The 19,772-nt window shown below is 34.6% G+C and overlaps 1 protein-coding gene across 2 annotated transcripts in view; it reads left to right on the forward strand.

The window, feature by feature from the left end:
- The window catches only part of LOC139980243 (uncharacterized), a 116,927-nt gene that overhangs the window by 63,428 nt on the left and 33,727 nt on the right, over positions 1-19,772 (forward strand). For both annotated transcript variants that reach the window (XM_071991786.1, XM_071991794.1), the window contains 2 exons: positions 1,396-1,644; positions 8,988-9,139. In XM_071991786.1, coding sequence (XP_071847887.1) covers positions 1,624-1,644; positions 8,988-9,139 — 173 coding nt within the window. In that variant the 5' untranslated portion in view covers positions 1,396-1,623. The remainder of the gene's footprint in view (positions 1-1,395; positions 1,645-8,987; positions 9,140-19,772) is intronic.

Here is a 19,772-nt window from a genome sequence, read left to right on the forward strand (position 1 = left end):
CCGTCCGTCCGTCCGTCCGTCCGTCCGTCCGTCCGTCCGTCCGTCCGTCCGTCCGTCCGTCCGTCCGTCCATCCAGTCGTCCGTCCGTCCGTCCGTCTATCTATATGTCTATCTGTCTAGCTAGCTAGCTATCTAGCTATCTAACTATCTATATAGTAATACTATCACAGCGCAGTGACAAAAACAAATTTGTCTCTAAAACAGTCTTACTTTGTTGAAAGTAGCAATTTCTGTACCAAAATTATTCCTTTTTACACCTTACATTAATCAAATGTGCATGGATGATAAACAGAACTTATAGTTCTCATTTAACGTGTAACAAAAATAAGTCAAATAAAATAGCAGTCAAAGTATAACACAGAGTTTAATAAGAAGGTCACATTTATCACGCACCTGTCAAAAAGCAATATGTCAGACTTAATGAAAATTTTTATCTCTCGCATTTGAGGGAATTTATTTGAAGCATTTGCTTAACAGATCTCTGATCGAAATGTCACCCCATTCGATTTACTCGTTTGTCTGTTTATTGTAAGTAATGGAACGATAGAATCTTTCCTCATTGGCTTGTGCTATTATTTTCATTTTTTATGTATAGAAATAGCGGTGCCATACATTTACTGTGTTACTGTACGTACGTGGTAACCATAGAAACCACATTAATTGTCACAACGTCACACTCAAAATGTATAACTTCTTTTTTTTTCCATGTTTTCTTAATCAAAATAAAAATGTTGACTTTTCGACATTTTATAAACTGCTTATAAAGCTCTCATTATGCGCTGAATTAAGCAGTCAATTTACCTCACGTGATGTCTTTGTATTTTTGATATTATCATTTGTGGAATTTTATAAATAAATTGTAAATTATGTAAGCAAAATATTAAAGTATATAAAAAAGTCAATAAAAAGAATTCAACTCTTCAATTGACACAAGTTTAAGCAAATCAAATTCCCACTTCCATCCATCCCACCCCTCCCTCTTCCTCCCACCCCAAACAAAACAGAAGTGATTATATCAGAAATTATTTGACGAAATTTTCAAAATGATTTGTCTAAAATCATAATCTGATACGAGATGTCATTCCAAGAATTTAGCAACGAAAATCAAGATGCATCGACCCATACATAGATACCCGATATTTGTAAAACATTTTGCCAATAAAATGTCAATTTCGAGGGCGCTTTCATGTTTTTCTTATTTACTCCTCCATCTCCATCTCCACCTCCGCATCTCTCTCCACCTCTCTCTGTATTTCTCTTTCCCTCTCTCTGTGAAAACCTTACTAAGCTTGACTTCCCACATACTCTATAGGTGAATATATACATACATATGTCTTATACCCTGTTATGATTTAACTTAGCGCATAACACACATGTTGTCTACTTCGTTGACAGATCTCCGAGCAGTCATTTGTCCACAGTGATTACTACTTTCTCATCCCAAACGTGAATTAACCACACTGTGCAGGTTCGATCTGATGATAACGGTATCATCCTCTCTGCATGCATGGCATACGATATAGAGAGACTCGCTCGACGATATTGTTGCGAGATATAACGGCGAGGTGTGTATGAAAACACACGTTCACGTCTACGGAGTGTGTATATTAGCGTTAGTGGAACATGATGTCTCCTACAGATGGGGTAAGTCAACAGATTACTGCTGATGTTGCATGAAGGATATTTTCGTATATATATTTTGGTGTATAGAATAAACATCATCTTGAGAGATCGGTTTCTTTTAATGAAGTCTGTCAAATAATATATGGAGGAGCAATTTATTTTTTGTGGTACCGGTTTCGAGTATATTAACTCGTTTCTTCATTATACCTGTATACATCATTAATCGTGTGCACAGGTTGGTTGTGAGAGGTGATTTGCGCTTTACGTTGTGTTAGGATATACTAGATGAACACAGAGTTATAACTGGTAATGAAACCCTTACGATTTAAACCATTGATCCATTCTTTCATTCATTCATTTACTCCTGTTAATGTTTATATAACATTAACACGTATATGCTATTAAACATACAAAAGAGGTATAAGTTACCACTGATTTGTTTTTTACATATTGTTATATAACTATACTTATAATTGTTAACAAGTGGTTGACTTGCTTTAAAGCGTAAAGGTCCTATAACGTTGACTTTGAAAATGTAAAATTCTTCATATGCATTAAAGCAAACTTTTGTAAACGAAGCCTTGGATCCTAATGCGTACATGCTACATATATTCATCTTATTAGGATAACTTTACACTAAAAAGGATATAACGAATTTAATAAATGAGTGACTGAATAATGATCTTCCATGGTATTGACTTTAGTCAGATAGGCCTACATAGTATATTTTGGCGATTACTGATGTTGTAAACCAGGGGTTGCTGCTGTAGGTATATCCGTGTGAAAAAGTAGTTAGTTTTGGAGAATTTCGGTGACAAACAGGTTTAGAATTGTAATGAATCAACAAATCTTGATAACGCTGTAAATAGTCATATTATAGGTGATGGAAAGCATTAAGACCAAAAAAGAAAAAAAAACCCAAAGTTGATAACTGTAGTTGGAAAGGTTCATTGCAGATAAAGCCATGCAAGTATTAATTCAACTACAAGTTGCATATCTTTTATTCTGGATGTACATTGTTTTCTTATTCCTCGATTTGACTTATTTCCATGACGACCAAAAGTTCTTTCATCGAATCCGCTTAATGAAGATAATACACGTGTAAAACATACATCGCTTAAAAGCGTGGAGAACACACTAGATCTCAAAGAGTCATCGATGAACACGGTATTATACAAATAACATCATGGCCTCATTTCCATGGCAACAGTTCATAATGAAAACTCTATTCATGACACTTGAACCTCACATGTTACCAATATTAACCGGATAGCGTGTGATTATTGGGCATAATGTAATACAAGATGGATGGTATGAAGTTACAATTTTGTTAATGCATGCACATGTTATAGCATATAGCATATTTAACTAATAGCAGATTATCTAACCTCCCTCTGACCACATCTTTTATGTTGATCTTTGTGTCTAAGTTTGGTCTGTTTTCGGTTCAGTCGTAGACGCTCTAGTAACTGCATCTTCAAGAAAACATTAAATATACTTTCAGACTATAAAACTATATCTTCATGTACCATTTATTAGCCCAATTTAGGTAAATTTCTAGTTAAATATTTCATGCATGTCAAAATGTTAACTGTGGCATAGCACTCAAAAACGCAATCCAGAAGAAGGGTAAGATAAATACGAACAAGAAAAGGTTGGACATTTTTGACACTCGTCAGGGATTTAAAGAGTATTATAAAATATCTTGCGAATGAAATGAATTTTTAAGAACAATTTCAAGTTGGTAATATGAGGACAAGTTAATAAATCATACCCTTAACACGGTAGAATAGCTGATGTCAGCCTCGGGACCATGTTTTCAATTAGCCATGCACTATTAATTTCAACGACCTCTTCGGATAAAAAAAAAGGTTTAATCTCTGTCTTCTATTGGTCCCAGTTCTGCTCTTCTTAACAACCTTTGGTTTTTCTTGCGTATAAAATTTATGATTTGTCTTCAAAAGAAGTTAAACCGAAATATTGATGTTAATTTCATGGAAATAGGTTACCAGGGTTTTGCAAATTTGCAATAATTAAAAAATCGACTCTTAAGAAGGTTTTTTTTTTATTGTGGTTAGATTGATTGGTTTCAAGTGGGATAATTGATAGTTTGTTGAAAAATGTAGTGATCGAATGAGGCAGGTGGCAATAAGATGACGCGAGCAAAAATGACTCTAAATGTTAAAGGAATTGATGAAACCGTCTACAATATCGTTTGAACTGTTTGGCAATGTATACCTTACAACATTTACGTGGTTTGGTTAACGGAAAGAAGGTGAACCAACGTCTACGATACTCGGTTTTTAAGTTCGTGAACACGTGATCGGCTTAATAACTTTTATAGACGAAGCAGTGTAATATATTTCTTTGAAACCGTTGAACATGTAAATGGGGAGGGTGGGAGGGGGAGATTCTGTCCACAGCGGAACATTGATCTACGCTTACGTAATTACCTACTGTTCGATGAATATTCATGAAATTTGGATTGTACATATATATATATATATCCCTATATATATATTTATATATATATATATATATATATTATGTATACATATATATATATATATATATATATAGATAAAGATATATATATATATATATGTACAATCCAAATTCATGAATATTCATCGAACAGTAGGTAATTACGTAAGAGTAGATCAATGTTCCGCTGTGGACAGAATCAGCCTCGCCTACTATAATATATTGCTGTCTAGTAGCATGAACTATGACATATATTTGTTTTACCAAAAGGTCCTTTATAGAACAAGAAACTTCGAAGCACGTTCACATATGCAATTATAAACTGATCGTAACTGAAATGGAACAAGACAAGAAAAAACACACACTCTCTATTATCAATAAAGCCCCCCCCCCACCGCCCCTCCCCCCTTGACTCACTTGAGTTGAACAGTGAATTGTAATTGCAATAAGTATTTTACATATACATTTACATATATGCATTATTTACATATATGCATCACCGTACTTTCTATTATCTAGAGATTAGTTTTGTCAATCTATGCAACCACGAATATCATGGTAATATATATATAGCGTTACCACAGAGGTATAGCTAGTTTCAACGTTTCATTAGAGAAATTTAAAGTATCGGTGTAATATATAGTTACCTCTATGTATAAAAGGAGTCTGGGCGGTATATTGACCACAGTCCATGGGCTCGGGGTCAATTAAAGGACCAATTAATAATTAACGTAAGGCAAAGGAGGCAGGTGACATTATTGTCTCCTGATGCCTCTGTCAGCCTTTATACCACACATCAAAATTTAACACATTCAATTATAAATTTGGTAGGAAATAAACAGAGAATATATAAATGTTGTCTATACATACAGATACACGCACACACTCGCACACATGCACTAACAACGAGTCATTGTACTATTGCAATATTTATTTCGCACAAATTCATCTCAGGTTTTGTCACTGTTTTACTTGAAATATGACGGTTAAGTACTTCATTTAGACACGAATAGAGTTTTGTAAAGAAAATTACATCTCATTGGCCTGTTTACATCTAGACAAGATAGATGTACAATGAATGGCTAATGATCAATTCGTAACCTAATTTCCACGTAAATCGGAAGATCCATCAATAACGCGGATGTGCTTTTGTGCAATCGCTTATATTGCCACGTGCAAAAAGAAGTCGTTGATTATTAACACAGACATAAGCATTAAATAACATAAGCATAGAATAAGCATTAAAATGACTAATCGACACCGAAGTATACATAGGCTCACGTCATCTATATCTATCTATATCTATATATATGTATAAATATATATATATATATATATATATAAAGATATATAAAGATATATATCTATCTATCTATCCATCTATCCATCCATCCATCCATCCATCCATCCATCCATCCATCCATCCATCCATCCATCCATCCATCCATCCATCCATCCATCCATCCATCCATCCATCCATCCATCCATCCATCCATCCATCCATCCATCCATCCATCCATCCATCCATCCATCCATCCATCCATCCATCCATCCATCCATCCATCCATCCATCCATCCATCCATCTATCTTAATATATATCTGTCTATATATAAATCACACGATGTTTTTGTTTGTCATTGGAAACAGAAGAAATATGTTAGGAAAAGTTTTGGGCCAAAATGTTTTTGGAATGTGATTTAGACATATAAAGGCTTTCCTTAAGGTTAATTGGATACTTATCCTTCGGCCGAGGTTCATTAGAAAAGCTTAAATCCCAAACAGTTCGGCTTCATGTACTTTTCTTATGTTTTTCTTTGCGATCGCACACCACTAAATAACATTGTTTGCGTGATCAAAGTTTTCAACAACTTCATGAAGATCGATTGACCAATTGGATGTTATTGTGACTGATTTCTCCCCCCCCCCCCTCCCATCTTTGTAGAACAAGTTCTTAATTCATTGAATTAAGTTGACATGAAATCCTTTCGTATATGCAGTACTGGTCAATATTTGCCACAATTCCACGTCTCTGTAAAACGACATCTCCCGTTTTAGTTTGTTGAATTTCATTTTTGACCGACCACTTAAAGTTGCCGTTCTCAGGAATCGATTTGTATTCAGATCAATGATTCAATTGATCAATTAAAGTCGATAGTAGAACTAAACTGTCCATCATTATTCAGTCAATATTTTATTTAATCGATGACATTGGACATTAAATTACAATAATCAAGAGAGGCAAATAGTTGAAGTTTAAAGGTCATGTATAAAATAAAGTCAATGGCTAAATTTTCTTGCATTTCGTTCGGATTGATCTCGATATTGTGCGTAAACAATTCACCTGATTTATGTGAAAAGACAAACAAACCCTAGAAATCTACAGTAGCTCTCAATCTCCAAAATGTAAACTTAAAGGACATGATTGTTGGGGTTTTAAGTACTCTGCCCTCAATCCGTTTAAGAGGTTGACTGAGCTTCATTTGTCACGCACAAGGGATCCCAGGATCCCAGGATTTTATAAAGGAGGTGTGGCAAAATTTTAGACGTCCAATGGTGCACTCTGAAGCATATTTAGATTATAAATTAGGTTTATAATTAGGTCTAAACGAAAGGATGTAATAAGAACTACTTGTGGTTTGTGTGTGTGAGGTTGCACCCACGCAATAACAAAAAGAAAAATGTCTATCATTCTGGTAAATTCTGAGACTTTTTCAAACCATTAATTTCAACAGTTAGCCTAGGATTGCCACCTTTTCAAAACAGATTTGGAAAGAGGGGCTACATGCTACTTCTAGTGTATGATTACTAGTAGTAGTAGTACCTATCCTCTCACCCCCCCCCCGCCCCCACGCTCCAGGGACCATACTTCATTCTTCCGACTAAAAATACCACCGTGACGTCATTCAAGGGCACGTTACGAGATTAAGTTCACGGCTGTGTATATGCTTTGTTGCTAGGTGACATGTCTAGCACATTGCTTTCAACATTAATGTAAATCAAGCCCACGACGCATAGCTCGTCTCGAGGTAATTATCAAACAAGTTTGTATCAAGTTCCATCGTGGGAGAGTCAACTTCGCGCCAAGATTTGCAATAAAAACCATGGAAACGTTCGTGAAAAGAAGAAGCATATGCACTATTCCTATATTGAGATATCACACTTCCGTTTTTAAAAACTCATTTGGGTTGGATTCTTAGCTTAAAGGGATGTAATGTTTAATATCCAATTCCTATAAGCCACTAACCTTCTTCCGAGAGAATAAACATGTCAATGAAACAAACAAAAAGAAGGAAAACATGAAAGAAACCGAGAACATTTTGCAACCAGAACGTTACAATTCTGCATTGCAATTTTTCGTTGTCAGCTGTGTCTGTTAACGGTGGTTTATTTGAATGTGTTTTGCTAGCAGACTATACCCATAGAAGTGATTCTGTTCCAGCTAGCTGGGCAGAGCCAATAGGCGCCTTCAATGAGGCATAGCAAGGCGAATTGGTATCCTAAACATTAAGGTTAATGTGTAACCTTACGGTCATACATCAATTACAACCACCCCCCCTTCAACCCGTGCACCATCTACCTACCCTCCTCCTCCTCTCCCCTGCCAGTGACTTTACAGGCACGGAGGAACGTAAGCTCATCAAGACATTAAGCTCATCGAGTTCATCAAGAGATTATCTCATCAAGTGCCCCACGTCCATCCATAAGATTAATACAAATCAAGATTTTAAGGGCGTCAAACCCTCATGTTGTTTTCTTTTTAACCAAGTATTAACTATATGCATTTTATCTCTCTATTTTCTGCTCTTGTTGTTGTAGTAGTAGTAGTAGTATTTCTTCGTCTTTCCATTTTCTTAGCCTTTACATTTTTATTTTTACTCTGATGAAAAAAAAAGTCGATCTCTGAAAAATTCTGCTTACAAATTCACTCTAGTGTCTCTTCCTTTTCAGCTACGATATACTCACGTCTTGTTGAGTTCTGTTTAAGTCGAGTTTGATTTAACGCCCAATATAATACTTATTTAAAATCATACTGATAAACTACACTAGCCTAATTTGTATTGCACTGCAAATTGGTTTATGACGTCATTTGACGTCATAATTAGATGAATCATGCACGTCAACTTGTTCTGTAGCCCTTGACGATCATTCTGATCATTTACATCTTATTATGTTTTTTCTTTACCTTTAAGCTTTTAATCCTTTTGCCACATCAATTAACTATCATATATTTTTTTAACAATGTAATAAAGGTATGTATAGTATGCAAAAGTCAGTTTTATCTGACACTGGATGTTTTCGTAAATGCCGAATACATTCACCTACAGTTACCGATCCCTATGCTTGAACTGAAATTTAAGAATATTCACTTACAGTCGATGGTTGTTGAAATCTTCCCCGTTCATGTGCTATATAGCCAAGGTAATTTCCGCCGTACTGAGATCGTTCATTAGGGATCAAATTTGTTACTGATTTGTAAATAATAGCCCTTCTCTTGACATGTCAATTGGTACCAGATTAATAAACTAGAGCTATAAGGAATAGATTTCACATGGCGTGTTTAGGTTAATCAAATGTCAAACGACACGTGATATCAAATATATATATATATATATATATATATATATATATATATATATATATATGTTGATACTAGATGAGACTAGTGGAACACTAGTAGTTGTAACTCGGAGTTTCACGCTTTGTAGCGATCTTCAGACAACTCATCCTTATATTAACATATATTCCGCTCTGTCCAATGGACATAGAGCACTCTGCGCCAAGATAGACGCCAACCTACTCTATATATATATATATATATATATATATATTCTTCTTCTTTCCTTTTTTTTAAACGTTTGTTCTTTTGTTTAATCCGTAGGGCACCGGATGGCAAAATGGTCTGATCGGAAGCCCTCTCTTGGTTCTGTTGATTCTATTTGTCGGTGTAGTGGGCGGACTGTGTCTCGTTATTGGGGTCATGTATTTCTGCCAATACTGTGTTCGAAGAAAGACACAACGAGGTCCAATACGGTTAGTAATTTTTGTCATAAATCAATCATCTCCTGCATGTCCAGATCATGAGTACCCGTTATGCATTCTGGCCCCCCCCCACTCGACCACCCTCCACTCCCTCCTCAGTAGACATAGGTGAGAATAGCATTACGATTATTTTGATTTGTCGTCGTTTATTCTTTAGCACTATGAACGCCAGAAAATGAAAAAAATTGGTCAAAAATTCCTTCTGCCAAGCAACCACAGACAGTCAGAATATTCATGACGTTATTAACACCTTGCATCCACCGATAACCCATCTTGATTAATTAAATATACCTTTTCAGTGTTAATATGCCCCCCTTAAATCGCATTGATATAATTTGGTCTTACTCAAAGACAGAAATGATAAAAATTTGAAACCATTTTAATACAAAAAAATAAACTTAAAAAATTATGTGCATTTTGCCATGCATTAAATTTCTTTTTTAAAGGTACATTAATTAGTAGTGTATAGAGCCTAAAAGGTTTGACACAATTTACAATTCTTCACAACACTAACAAATTGCTACAAATTAGGTAACTCTTTTGGAAACAAGCAAAAATGTTTTTCACTAATAAAGCTGTTTTCCTATGATATACTTTCATCCCTATCCATTAATATGTTCCCCTTTATATTGGGACAGGGAGTATAGAGTGACTCAAGAAACGTTACTATAATATAGTGTTTCTTCTGTCTCATCATATGCAGATATATGACAACTTCGATATATATATATATATATATTTATATATATATATATATATATATATATATATATATAATTACACCCATGTTATCCATCAAGAAACCTATATACATAAATAAATAAATTAATATATAAATAAGAATAAACCATTCAAGAATAAGTGCTTAGACGATGCCATATATTTTGTGATCTTGTCCTCCACATGAAGACGGATTTTTACCATAACTGTTTGAGTGGACGTGTTGGGTGGGGTGGCTGGTTGGGGGAGGGGGTTAAGGTGGGGTTGCTCATCTAATATTTATCTATCAACAAGGATAATAATGATAGTTGGGATTGTCTAATAATCCCATCTATATATAATTTCATTTCATTATTTACTATCGGTATTCTATGGAAGTGTTGTACACAATCTTCTCTTTTCCCATCTTCCTGGTGGAGAGTGGGAGGGGTGGGGCCGGGGGGGCAAGAGAGACGAAGAAGAAATGAGGCTCAAAGATAAAAGACGGACAATGGGTAATGGAAAGGAAATAGTTTTAGGAGAAAAAATAGCTGTACTTGGGTAACAACTACTTTACTTTGTTTATAATTTTATGATATATTTTGTGAGGTATGGGGTCTGCAGGAAAGTGTCAACAAGCCCCCCCCCCCCCCACACCGCCCTACGACACACACCAATAAATACAGCTGCAGATTATAGTTAACAACCCTTGACACACACATATATATATATATATATATATATATATATATATATATATATATAATCTTTTCTTTTGTAACTATACTGTATAATGTGTTGAAGGTGGGTAATACAATGGCGTATGTCCTTAATAGTTGGTACCACCTCCCTCACCTCTCACTAAACATGGGAATTCTGGATGAAATGTAGGGTTCTTATTGGTAGATTGTATTAACAGTTGTTACAAAGCATACATGTTTCACAGTTGTAAGATACGTTAAACACCATAACATAGACTTTCATATGGAAAATATGATGGATATGATGATCATCTCCATCGATATAATTTTAAAATAAACATACAGATGTTTTAATAAAAACACCCTCTTTGACAACACTTTATTCGATAACGATGATTTAATAAAAAAATGATTTATAGTTTGACAAACACTGACGGGTGTGCAAATGGTGATCTATCATAAAAAAAAGGCTCAGTAGCACACCCCCCCCCCCCCTCCACTCCTAAAAAAAAGACAGATGGAAAAAATATAAGCTGTCAGAAAGAATGTAAAATATAACACCAATACTGTAGCGCTGTTTTTTTCTAACATGTCTACCGGCAAAGCTCGACGCATGCGCGATAAAGATATTGCCTATACAGTAATGTTTTTTTGTTTAATCTTTTTTTTTTGTGAAAATTTTTTATTTTCAAAGCACATCAGAAACATATGTCATTGAAGGATATTGATGGACAGAGAAAGGATATTTTCTGCCCTGAGGTAGAAATGACTGCTATAAGCTGTTTATAAAAAGCGCGTGTTTGTCATTTAAGCCGTTAATTGCTTCCACCCGTCTTACGGCGTTGCAAAATGTGTCAAACCACTGACTCTTTTACTCAGTGTATATCAGGCAGGACCTAAAGGAAGTCACGTTATTAAAAAATAGAGAAACATAAAATGTATATTGAAAGAAGAAAAAAATCTTTCGTGCGAATATCTCCATTGAAATTGCTATATTTCCCATGCAAAAGATATAGCTAAGTGTTGCTTCACTTTTCGTTATAGAATATATTCTTGAAGCAAGAAATGAAAAAAGGGGGGGGGGAGCAAATGATAATGATAAGATAAAAAATAAAGTAAAGTATGCAAAGATTCAAAGTGTAAAAACGTATATTTAAACTTTTCTATATTATGTTTTATCAGAGTGATGTATGAAGGATTTGCATGAAAGATGTAGATATAAATCTAGGAGATTTATCTATTTTTTTTGCAAGATTAATTTGAATACTGAACCGTGGATGTTGGTGACCTCCATTTTCATTTTAAAAGATTAAAATCAGTCGTATTTTCCGGTTGTCTCTGATGTATGCACGTGTAGGTAATCCGTTATCACCGTCCGTTTAACATTAACCAAGGACTTTTCTGAAGCTGTGATATAACGGTAGATTAAGATTAACAAGTGGTATTCTACGAAAAAGTAAAAATTGTCAAAAATATTTCTTATCAGATATTTAAGGAATCATCCTTTCTTAATGGAGTTCTTTGTGTTTTACGGCCAAACCTTAGCAATTCTATTGACTTAAGTTTCATTTATTTAGTTTTTTGTTTGGCTTGAGGGTATATCAGTAACTTGAAATCACAAGTAACATTATGTGACGGTAGTACATGTACATGTAATTGTGTCAGGTTTTTCAAATATTTCGAAAGTACATTTTTATACTATATAGTCTTTCTGAAATTTGACAAAATTAACAACATTTCCAGTCTAACCTGTGAACATACGATTTACATAATGTCGATTATTACGTCACAATTTATAATTCCATCCCAAAAAATATGGAACGCAAGTATAACACAACGAGAAACACCTTGTAACGTTCAAATGTCAGTTTCGTTCCTCTTGACTTGTACGTGGACATGAATAATTCATTAGTTTTGTTTTAATTTAAAAAGCCTTGATGAACATCATGTCCCTGTTATCCTACAGCCGCAACATATATTGTTTGCATCACCCATGTATCAGTAAACATTGTCTACACATCATCTTTGCATGACAACATGGTCATATCTTTATATTAACAACATAACACCCTTTTGGCGTTCCATACTTTAAAGACGTTATATGACGGTATTGTTTCTAATATTTCTAATATTTGGTTTTCCAGGTAGCACTGAAACTTGAATTCATACATGACATCATATAATGTCATCAAACCTGGCGAGATTCGGTAACTCCAAAGATAACATTGATTGCAATTGAATCAATTCCAATTTTTTAGATTGAAAAAAAGTAATAAATTAGTTACAGCGTTGACCCTGCAATCTGTGAAATTATGACAGAAATAACCGTATTATATTGCATTCACCCAGTCGCTCCCCAACTCTCTTGACCAACCCATTCTTCAGTCAGACATCCGGTATAAAGATCATTAAAAATCGAGCCAGCGACCTCCTACGGCGATTCCTCAACATTATCACAAGTTGGATTACCGACTTAGTTAGAGATGCAGTGATAATTGTCCGTCCAAATGTCTGAAAGCACAGACTTCTAAAACGACGAGGTTTCCAAACATGATTATTCTTCTATGCAGTTGTCACCTTTGCCATTTAAACTGCAAGTAACGGGTCTTCCTGTGACGTCATCTGTTCAACAACAAAGAAAACGCCAAATTAAATCGCAAGTTGTTGAATTTTACTATTCGAGCCTACGCTTTGTAAACGGAAGCAAACGCTACCGTTATAATTACAGAATTGCATATTGACTTTGTTTTACACATTATGAAAACCATGTTTATCGAAAGGAAAACTATAACGCGACGTAATTTGTTTTTTAGTCTCTGTGGTTGGCTTCATTTTTAAATTCAATAACCAAGCGAGAATATTATCTGCAGTAAAGCTTACAAAATTCGCTTTGATTTGAGCTTCTTTACTTCAGATAAGTGATCTAATTTTAAGAAGCGTTGCATTGTTTGTTTAATGCTTCAACGTCACATCTATAGAATAACTTCATTACGTCAAATTTCCTTAGCAACGAGAAAAGGCCATCCTCGTCGCGCAGTAACATTGTTGTTTTAATCGGGAAATTAAGCGTAATTTTATATTAAATCGGGACTGACATAAAAGTTAAAATAACTGCCACCATTTCACTTTTATCTTCTAAGCTAATACCATCTCGTGGGCAAGATGTTTAGTTTCGTTACCATGGTAACCATATCTCGTAATTAACTCTTTTTTCCAAAAGGTCTTATTCGTACTTTGAAATTTCTTTAAGGGAAAAAAAACATACAGACTTCGAAAGCTATTTTTAAATTGCTTTCCGTTATTAAACGGAAGTCAATCAAATAAAGTAGAATTATTTTTATCCTTGCCCAAATTAAAAATTGCTGTGAAAATGTGGTATGCTTCAAAAACCGACGGCTTGCTGACTCTCCTTTGATGAAAATTTCCCAATGTTTTTTTTTCCCGTCGACCAACCGACAATTTTGCTTTAAAGTTAGGCTATACTAACTATTATTAAAAGAGTTTCCTGTGTGAACAATCTTATTTCCTATTTTTTCTTTAAAAAAAAAAAAAAAATATATATATATATATATATATTACTCTCAAAAGCTGGTTGTTGTAGGTTGGAAAGAACTCCCTACTCGAACGCATAAATTGCATTGTTTTGTGTAGTATAGATCAATTTGGTCAAGTCTTTAGTTGCAGTAAAATCAAACCCTTACCAGGGTCTCGAAACTTGCTTCGTGAAGTAAATAAAGATCTTTAATTGCTTGGTCGCCGACGTTAAGAGGAAAACACAAGCCTCTCGCTTAATCAGTTTAGCTTTTAACCACATTTAAGGTTAGGCCTATAAAAAAATGGTCTTTTTGAGACTGGGAAAACGATCACCAGTCATCGAGAAAGATCACCCAGACGTTTCAGGTAACGAAGCAGACACTCTCGCGCCATTGCATTTTAAGGCAGTCTTGTTCAAGTGTATGCTATCTAGCAGAAATAGATTATCCAAAATGTGATCGGAAATAGTGGCTGACTGTTATCATTCATCATTTGAACTTTTTTTACTCACGAAAAGATCACTTTAAATGTCATAGTGTTCAGGCCAAATTAACGAATATATTTCTATTTCAAATGTCAAATCGTATAGTAAACGGGTAGCATAGACTTAATAAGCTTACATAAATTCCACGGAATAAAAAAAAAATAGCTTGAGGGTATAGAAAAGGTGATCTGTTGTTGCTACGTCTCGTTCTTTATTTAATCCCCCCCTCCCCTCCCCCCCCCCGCAATTTAGGCATGCTGGTGGTTTAAAGCAGCATTTTGCGTTGGGTCGCTTTTTCCACCTTTTTAACATGTGCATCGATTTTTTTAGATGTATCAATCATAAAACAGCAAACTAAGATGCCATCCAAGTTTCACCCTGCCAAGAGCGTTAATTAGCGAGTAATTAACGATTTATGTCGATAACGAGTAAAAGTGTCCTCGACAAAGTTTTCATATCTCCAAATCCACTAGTTTGAATTCCACCAATCAGTGAATAGTATGTTTATTCATAAGCATTTTGCGTTTGGTCGCCGTTTTCTACTTTTTGACATGTCCATCGAGTTTTTTACATACATCAAATCACAAAACAGCAATTAAGATATTAGCCAAGTTTTTCCCTGCCAAAAACGTTAATTGGCGAGTATTCCACATACAAAATTAATCGCATTCAGTTCCCAAACCCACTAGTTTGAATTCAACCAATCAGAGATGCAGGTTTAGTTATGAGCCGTTGCTAAAAATAGATTCAAGACTTTGCGTTGGTACAACCAGGGAGTTGTTATGCAACTCTCTGGTACAACTGCCATATAGACTGTACACAAATCAAGCGTGGTGTTATATTACGTATCTGTCAATGACGTTCGCAGTGTTTAAATATTCATATTATGGGCGAGGTTTATTGGGTTCCCAACGGAAAATATCTTGGAGAACAACAAAGTTGAAAGTTGCAATTTTTTCGACTTTTATGCCACCATTTGAAGTAAAATATAAATAGATAAGCTAGTTATGTATGTCGTTATGGCATAGTGGAGTCAGTGAGGTTGAGAAAAATCATAGAAAAGGACGCAAAATGCTGCTTTAATCCGCATCAATTAAGAAAATCCACATTGACCAATCAATTCCTTAAAATCTATTGCCTGTATTAGGTGGAATTATTTGCTTTATATTCAAGTATGAAAAAAAGCATATTCCTACTATGTAAACCATAGACTACATACTGCTTTAAGGTTTTGCTGACTGCACGAATTAACCTCGAAATATATATTTCCATTATTAAAAAGCGAATTATTGTTCAGTTGAAAAGCTTATTCTATTCAACACTTGTGGTAAATTACAGACTTAAATACTTCTTTATAATCCATTCTTCTTTTCTTTTTCTCCTCATTTTGGCGCCTTTCCTTTTTTCCGCTATCTCTCTGTCTTGTCTCTCTAATTGTATTCGTTTCCGTGACTTCTACCCTGGATGAGTCGGTCATCCAATATCACGTTTCGAATCTTGACAGATTTATTACTAATCCTTAGTTCCACTTAACGAAATTACATGACGTACAACTACATAGCAGGTATATACATACATCACGTATATAGATTCACCCCAACACATGGTATATATATATATATATATATATATATATATATATATATATATATATATATATATATATATATATATATATATATATATATATATATATATATCAGGGTTGTCAGGGTTGCGTCGCAGGGTTGCGTCCGGCCCGCCAGAGATGCTGTACGGTGCGAAATTTTAGTGAGCAGATTTATTGATAACAATTTGAAGCTATATAATCAATCATTCGAACCTTCTGGGTCCAAAAAACTGCATACAGGTCAGTTTGTGTGACACTCTCAGCGGAGGAGGGGGTGGGGGCTGTACTTTATTCATCTGTTTCATCAGGAAGGAATATAAATCAGTGCGCTCCGCGCGCAGTGCTCACATTTTGTTGCCTTGGGCTTCGGGCAAAAGATCGAGCGTAGGGTTCATGTGGCCCCCTCCTTCATCATAATCATTCCATGTGGCCCTCCTCTGCAAAAGGTTGGACAACCCTGATATATATATATCTATATATATTTATATATAAATATATATATATATATATATATATATAAATGAAAAACGTAATATATATATATATATATACATATATATATATACATACATATATATATGTATATATATATATATATATATATAAATATATATATATATATATATATATATATATATATATATATATATATATATATATATATATATATATATATGTGTGTGTGTGTGTATCTGTGTTTGGATACGGTACAGCGTAACTTTGTAATTACCACAGGTTGTGGAAATGCCTTATTCTTCCCAATATATTACAATTTCATGTACAGTGCATGCATGATATATGCTTGGGAATATAACCTAGCTTTCAGAAAACGTCTTAGAAAACAACATATGCAGGATAGGATACGAAATCGACTTTATTTGAAAGCTTATACATATATAATGAAAATGTGTTATACACACACCAACCACGCATACGAGTGTGCAATACACGATATATACGTGTATGTTATTATACATGCCGTTATATTTGCTTAAATATTCGTAATCCCGTGCAAGTCCTAACAACACAGCATTCAGTGTATACGGTATAATGAAGTATGTGAATTGCCGTCATTTATTGCGTCTGCTAAAAGCTACAATATGTCATACAAAGTTTATTCAGCGTTGACTGCGACGAACCACGTTAAAGCAAGTGTCATAGTTGAGTCTCTCTTCATATCTGGATCAATCGGGATAATGTGGAGGATGGATAGAACCACTAAGTGGATGAGCCTAGCCAGACGTTGATGACGTCATCGTGAACGTATTAAGGATTCTCTCATGTCTCCAAGGAATCCATGCGACTGTAGCATCATATCACCAATGACTGGTAGAAGCGGCATTCATTACCGCCCACCGCTCCCCCCCCCCCACACTTCCCACTTACCCCAGCTCCAACCTTTGACCAATGTTCATCCACTTCAAATGATCTTAATAATCTCGATAACGTACAATAACTTGTCTCACAGTTTTAGAGAAGTTATAATAATGAAATAATAGTGAGTCAAAATAACTCTTGAATCAACCCTCCCACATATATACACACATGCATATAATACCGTATATACCGTACACCCCAGTTTCACACACTCATGGAAGGGGGGATTGGATTGGTTCGTATTGTTACATGGAAACTTAAATATTTTCCTCTAACCAAGCGTAAGGTATCCCCCCGTCTCCCCCCCCCCCCACCCGACCCCGAAAACAATGAGTTCAGTTTAAAGTAATTGGCACGATCATCAAATTTCTAATTTCAGCGCCGCGGGGTTAGTACATGCTTGCATCTCTTTTCAAAACCTTAACTTTGTTCCAAAGTAAACCGTGATACCCGATTAAAAAACAGGTCAGCCGCCCTCGTTATACCTTCTGTACCTCTTATTACCGTTTGAAGATGTTTGCGCAATAAAATCGTGTAACTTTGTCCATACTGTTATGGAACGCGAAAAAGGAATAAAATTGCCATATATTGCTGGGGGATTTTGTTTTAGAGGGTTTGAATCATTCATGCATAGAGACACGTGTGCAGTACAGCTTTGATGAACAAACACATTGGTGTTATTCGGCTTCCCATGAATGCTTATTAACCTGATTCTCAACGTGCCATCGTAGTATGTGAATATATTTGATGCCGAATAATAAAAACTCAATTTGGAGTAAGGTGAAACTAACCCAATAGCATAATTAAAGTGAGGTCATTGTATATATTACGACATCAGTGAGCATACAATTCTGGCCATTTTATTGAAGACGGACGTTCGGATGCTGGTCGTCTTAAAATACCATGTGTGACGTCATAGTAAAGATTCATCGTAAAGTTGACCCGTATTTCAAAGCAGTCGATACTTGTGCATTACATTGGGAACTTATGCGACCCAAACAAAATGTCCCCATTAATTAAGAAATGTGCCCTTTCGATTAGATTGATTTAATATTTTTAAACTGGTGCTGACCTATTGAGAAAACGGGTGTTACCTGCATGGACATGAACATTCCATATAAGAATTACCCAGAATAATACTTTCAAGAAAAGAAATTTTGGTGCAGGAGATTGATCCATCGTAATTTAATTAGGCAATTCAATTATTACATTATTTATATTCAGTTGAGAACACGTTGCAATTGAACTGAGCCATTGTCGACCAATATATATATATATATATATATATATATATATATATATATATATATATATATATATATATATATATATATATATATATATATATATTTATATATTTACAGCTAACGACAGACACTTGTTGATTACAAAGCATCCTTCTCATTTATTATTTTAATTGTTTTTAACTTGGTCTTATTTAATTCTCATATTTACTTTATTTATTTACTTATTTGTTTACTTATTCTCCTTCCAAATGGCTTCACGTGTAGGAGATTTGTTTGCGTGGAAAAGATGTTAAATGATTCATATACTTCGCATGAGAATTGTTAGTTGTATCGAATCTTTCGTATGACATACGACAAAGAACCTCACGCTGTTAACCTTATATACTGCAGTGTCACAGCGGGTTGAATAAATTTCAAATTTATTATGAAATATATTATAAATATATTAGAGCGTCTAAGAGTTATCGTACTTTTATCATTTTTCCCCCTCAATATTCTGCATCGAATGATAAAACCCCATTCCAATAGCATGATTATTGTTAATATGTTTGGTGAAATTGTTTAAGTTATCTGGCAACAACAAAGTGATTTTATATAGATTACAATTTCATCCAAGCAGGAAGAAGCGAAAAAGTTCATAGTTTGTTTTAATTTGGAATTCATGGAGCAGATAATTCTGTTGAAAAATGAGCATACAGCAATACCAAACATTCATTCGCCATGGGTTACCAACATGTGTTATGATTATCAAGCACTTGCAATAAATGGTCATTTTGTAAATCAAATACAATTTGCTGTTTTGGACCACTGTTTCATATATATATATATATATATATATATATATATATATATATATATATATATATATATATATATATATATATAGGCAAACGTAGAATCAATTTGAATGACCATCATACTATTATATTGAGTTCTAACGAGACACGTCACATCTTCATACTAAGTACCGTAG

Source organism: Apostichopus japonicus, chromosome 2 (genome assembly GCF_037975245.1).
Source record: "Apostichopus japonicus isolate 1M-3 chromosome 2, ASM3797524v1, whole genome shotgun sequence".
Lineage (NCBI taxonomy): Eukaryota > Metazoa > Echinodermata > Holothuroidea > Aspidochirotida > Stichopodidae > Apostichopus > Apostichopus japonicus.